The sequence below is a fragment of the Lipotes vexillifer genome, unplaced genomic scaffold (genome assembly GCF_000442215.2).
Source record: "Lipotes vexillifer unplaced genomic scaffold, Lipotes_vexillifer_v1.1 scaffold63, whole genome shotgun sequence".
NCBI lineage: Eukaryota > Metazoa > Chordata > Mammalia > Artiodactyla > Lipotidae > Lipotes > Lipotes vexillifer.
The window spans coordinates 2,282,743-2,285,626 of record NW_006784492.1 but is presented as its reverse complement, the minus strand read 5'-3'; the positions used below and the strand labels follow the sequence as shown (position 1 = coordinate 2,285,626).

The 2,884-nt window shown below is 47.6% G+C and overlaps 1 protein-coding gene across 1 annotated transcript in view; it reads left to right on the top strand.

The window, feature by feature from the left end:
- The window catches only part of TBC1D14 (TBC1 domain family member 14), a 102,123-nt gene that overhangs the window by 82,829 nt on the left and 16,410 nt on the right, over positions 1-2,884 (top strand). Inside the window, exons 10-11 of the mRNA XM_007456872.1 lie at positions 301-372; positions 1,071-1,199. Of these exons, the coding sequence (XP_007456934.1) occupies positions 301-372; positions 1,071-1,199 (201 nt within the window). The remainder of the gene's footprint in view (positions 1-300; positions 373-1,070; positions 1,200-2,884) is intronic.

The following is a 2,884-nucleotide window of genomic DNA, read 5'->3' as shown; positions in this document are numbered from 1 at the left end:
TGCTGAACTTGCCGGGGAACTAGTTACACAGCAGCAGCCAAACTAAGGGAGTTGTTCTAGCGCAGTGCTCACACCTGGCCCACCAGCTCAGTGCAGCTTTGTAGGCGGAGCTACAGATGACATGGTCAGCTGTGGGTTGGTAGGTAGTGTTTGTCCAGTCACGCGATGCGCGCCGAGCTGCTTAATACTGCTTGGCAACGAGGTCTGCTCGGAAACAGCAGGCGTGCCTGGTGGCGGCGACATCCATCACCCAAGCACTAACACGGCTGACGCATGTCTTTGGTGTGTTGGTCCCTATAGGGTGGCCCGTACCACGACATGTTGCACAGCATTTTGGGCGCTTACACTTGTTACCGACCGGATGTGGGTTATGTAAGTGAACTTTTCCAATATTTTATAATGTTCTCCTCTAGAGAGAAAGTCACAACATTGCCCGGCACATCGTAGGTGCGGATGTTGGGTTGAATGCCATTTTTTGTTGGGTATGAAAAGTCTCAGGGTAAATGACTTGCCTCAGTTTCCTCATAGAGAAATTGAGCTGACATGGCCGCTCTGTGGCATCGACTACATTTTAACTGGGTTTGATTTTCATTTTCTGCACGTGATTTTTTTTTCTCTCAGCGTTAAATCAGGAAAGCGTTTAGCAGTAACAGTTTTTAAAACTATGCTGCTGACGTTTCTGTGGCTTAGCAGACGTGTGCATGCATGGCTTTAGAAAGAGTGACGTGTTCGCTCAGACGTACATTTCTGCGGCACCAGGAAGCTGTACATTCTGCAGGGCAGCGTGTCAAATGCAGAGGTGGGGGGGGCGGTTATGGTTTCCCACGTGTTAGGGGTGGGACTGAAGGAGCTCACACAGGCGGCTGGCGTGCCAGGGCTCTGGTTCCAAGTCAGGGCGGGTCGGGATCCATGAGGCTGTTGGTCCAGCCTCTGGCGGGTGGCGATGGGTGGGTGCAGTGTGGGACCTTCCAGCGTGAGGGTGCTTGGGGTCTTCTTTCAATAAGATGGAAGAGCTGCTCTGACTGTGGTCGCTGCCGTTCGTTTAACGCCCCTTTCTCTTCTCCTCTCAGGTTCAGGGCATGTCCTTCATAGCGGCCGTGTTGATCTTGAACTTAGATACTGCAGATGCCTTCATTGCTTTTTCTAATCTTTTGAATAAACCCTGTCAAATGGCGTTTTTCCGAGTGGACCACGGCCTCGTAAGTATCCCCTGTGTGTGTTGTGTCCTGGGTGCTGTGTCCTCACGCAGCAAGCGTTGCCTAATCATTCTCTTCAGCGGGATAAAGAACGCATTCTCCCTCCACTAAGATACTTAGAATAAGTCGCCCTAGGTAACATGGCGGCTCATTTGGGGCGTTGTGTTGGACTTTAAAAACATGTGGTCCATAGCCATACGCATGAATTTCTTAGTACCTTCGTTCAGAAAGTCTTTCTGAAAATACATTCTTCAAGTGAGGGAGGAGGGAGACTCCTGCACAGGCGTACACACTTTGTGTCCAAGCAGAAGGTCAGGAGCAGGCCCCACGTTAGGGTCTGTCAAATAGCCCGTCGCATAGTGGGGCCCTGTGGCTGCCCGCTGCCCACTGCCACACGGGGCTCTGCTTCACGTGGTGGGCTGGTACGCAGGAGGGGAGACGCGTTCGAGACCAGCGTCTCCGTGGACGGCGGCGTGTTCAGGAAGGAGTTGGCAGTCCTTGCCCTGGGGAGGCCCCACCTGCTCCTGGCGTGGTGAGGAAGTGAGGCTCGGGAGTGATGGGGTTCCTTCGAGGCGCATAGCTGGTCCGCGAGCAGCCGGCGTCGGAACCCCTTCTGCTTCCCGTAGCCCAGGCGAGGAGTCACCAGTTCAACAGGTCATCACCTTTTTAATTCACGTTGTCTTGATTTGCTGATCATTTGTTGATAGTTCACTGATAACTAATTTATCGTCAGTACTTCAGGACCAAAGCGATCCAACAGTTTAGATCAGCTAGGCAATTTTTCTCCTTGACACCTAAAGGACTCCTGAGTATTTCTTGCTCAGGCCGTACATACATTTGTTTTTTAAAAGAAGTGTTTTAAAGCTGCTGCTGAATGCTGGCTGTGAAGGGAAATGTTAAATCGGCAAGTCCTTCTAGAAGACAGTTTGGTGTTAGACGTCAGTAGCAGTAAATGGCGTTGGTATATAATTCTGCTCGTAAGAATCGGTTCTAAGAAAGTTCAAGTGTGGGCAAGACACTCTGCACAAAGGTGGTTATTACACGGTTGTTTGTAATTATTCAATAAAATTTAAAATTATTTTTCATTGTAAAAAATGAAAACATTTAAAAATGGGGATATAAGGGAATGCAGAATGGTTCCTTAAAATCTGGAAATATATCCAGCGCAGTACTGATTGCAAAGAATTGTATTGGAGAAATATTTAAGGTAAAATGCTATTTTTTTCAAAAGCATGTATAACAACGTATTCCATGATAGCTACCATATTTAACGATAAAAGGAAATATACCACAATAGTAACAGTGTTTACGGATGATCTTTATTCATTTCTGTACTTTGTAAGATTTCCACAGTGAGCATTTTGACAGATACTACTTTCATAGTCAGGGAAAAACTCTTTATATATAATAAAATGATTTACATCTAAATACCTCCTCATTTTGAAGGTAAGACCCCAGCTTCCTCTTTGGAAACACATGATAAAAACTGTGCTTAAAAATTTTAGCTTGTATTATTAAGGAAAAGTCATAGAATCATAACGTTGAGTGGGACCTGCATTTCCAGCAGGGTTTCTTTGCAGCAGCGCTGTGGACATTTGGGGCCGGATAGCCGTGGTGGAGGCTGTCCTGTGCATCGAGGCTGTTTAGCAGCATCCTTGGCCTCTACCCACCAGATGCAGTAGCACCCC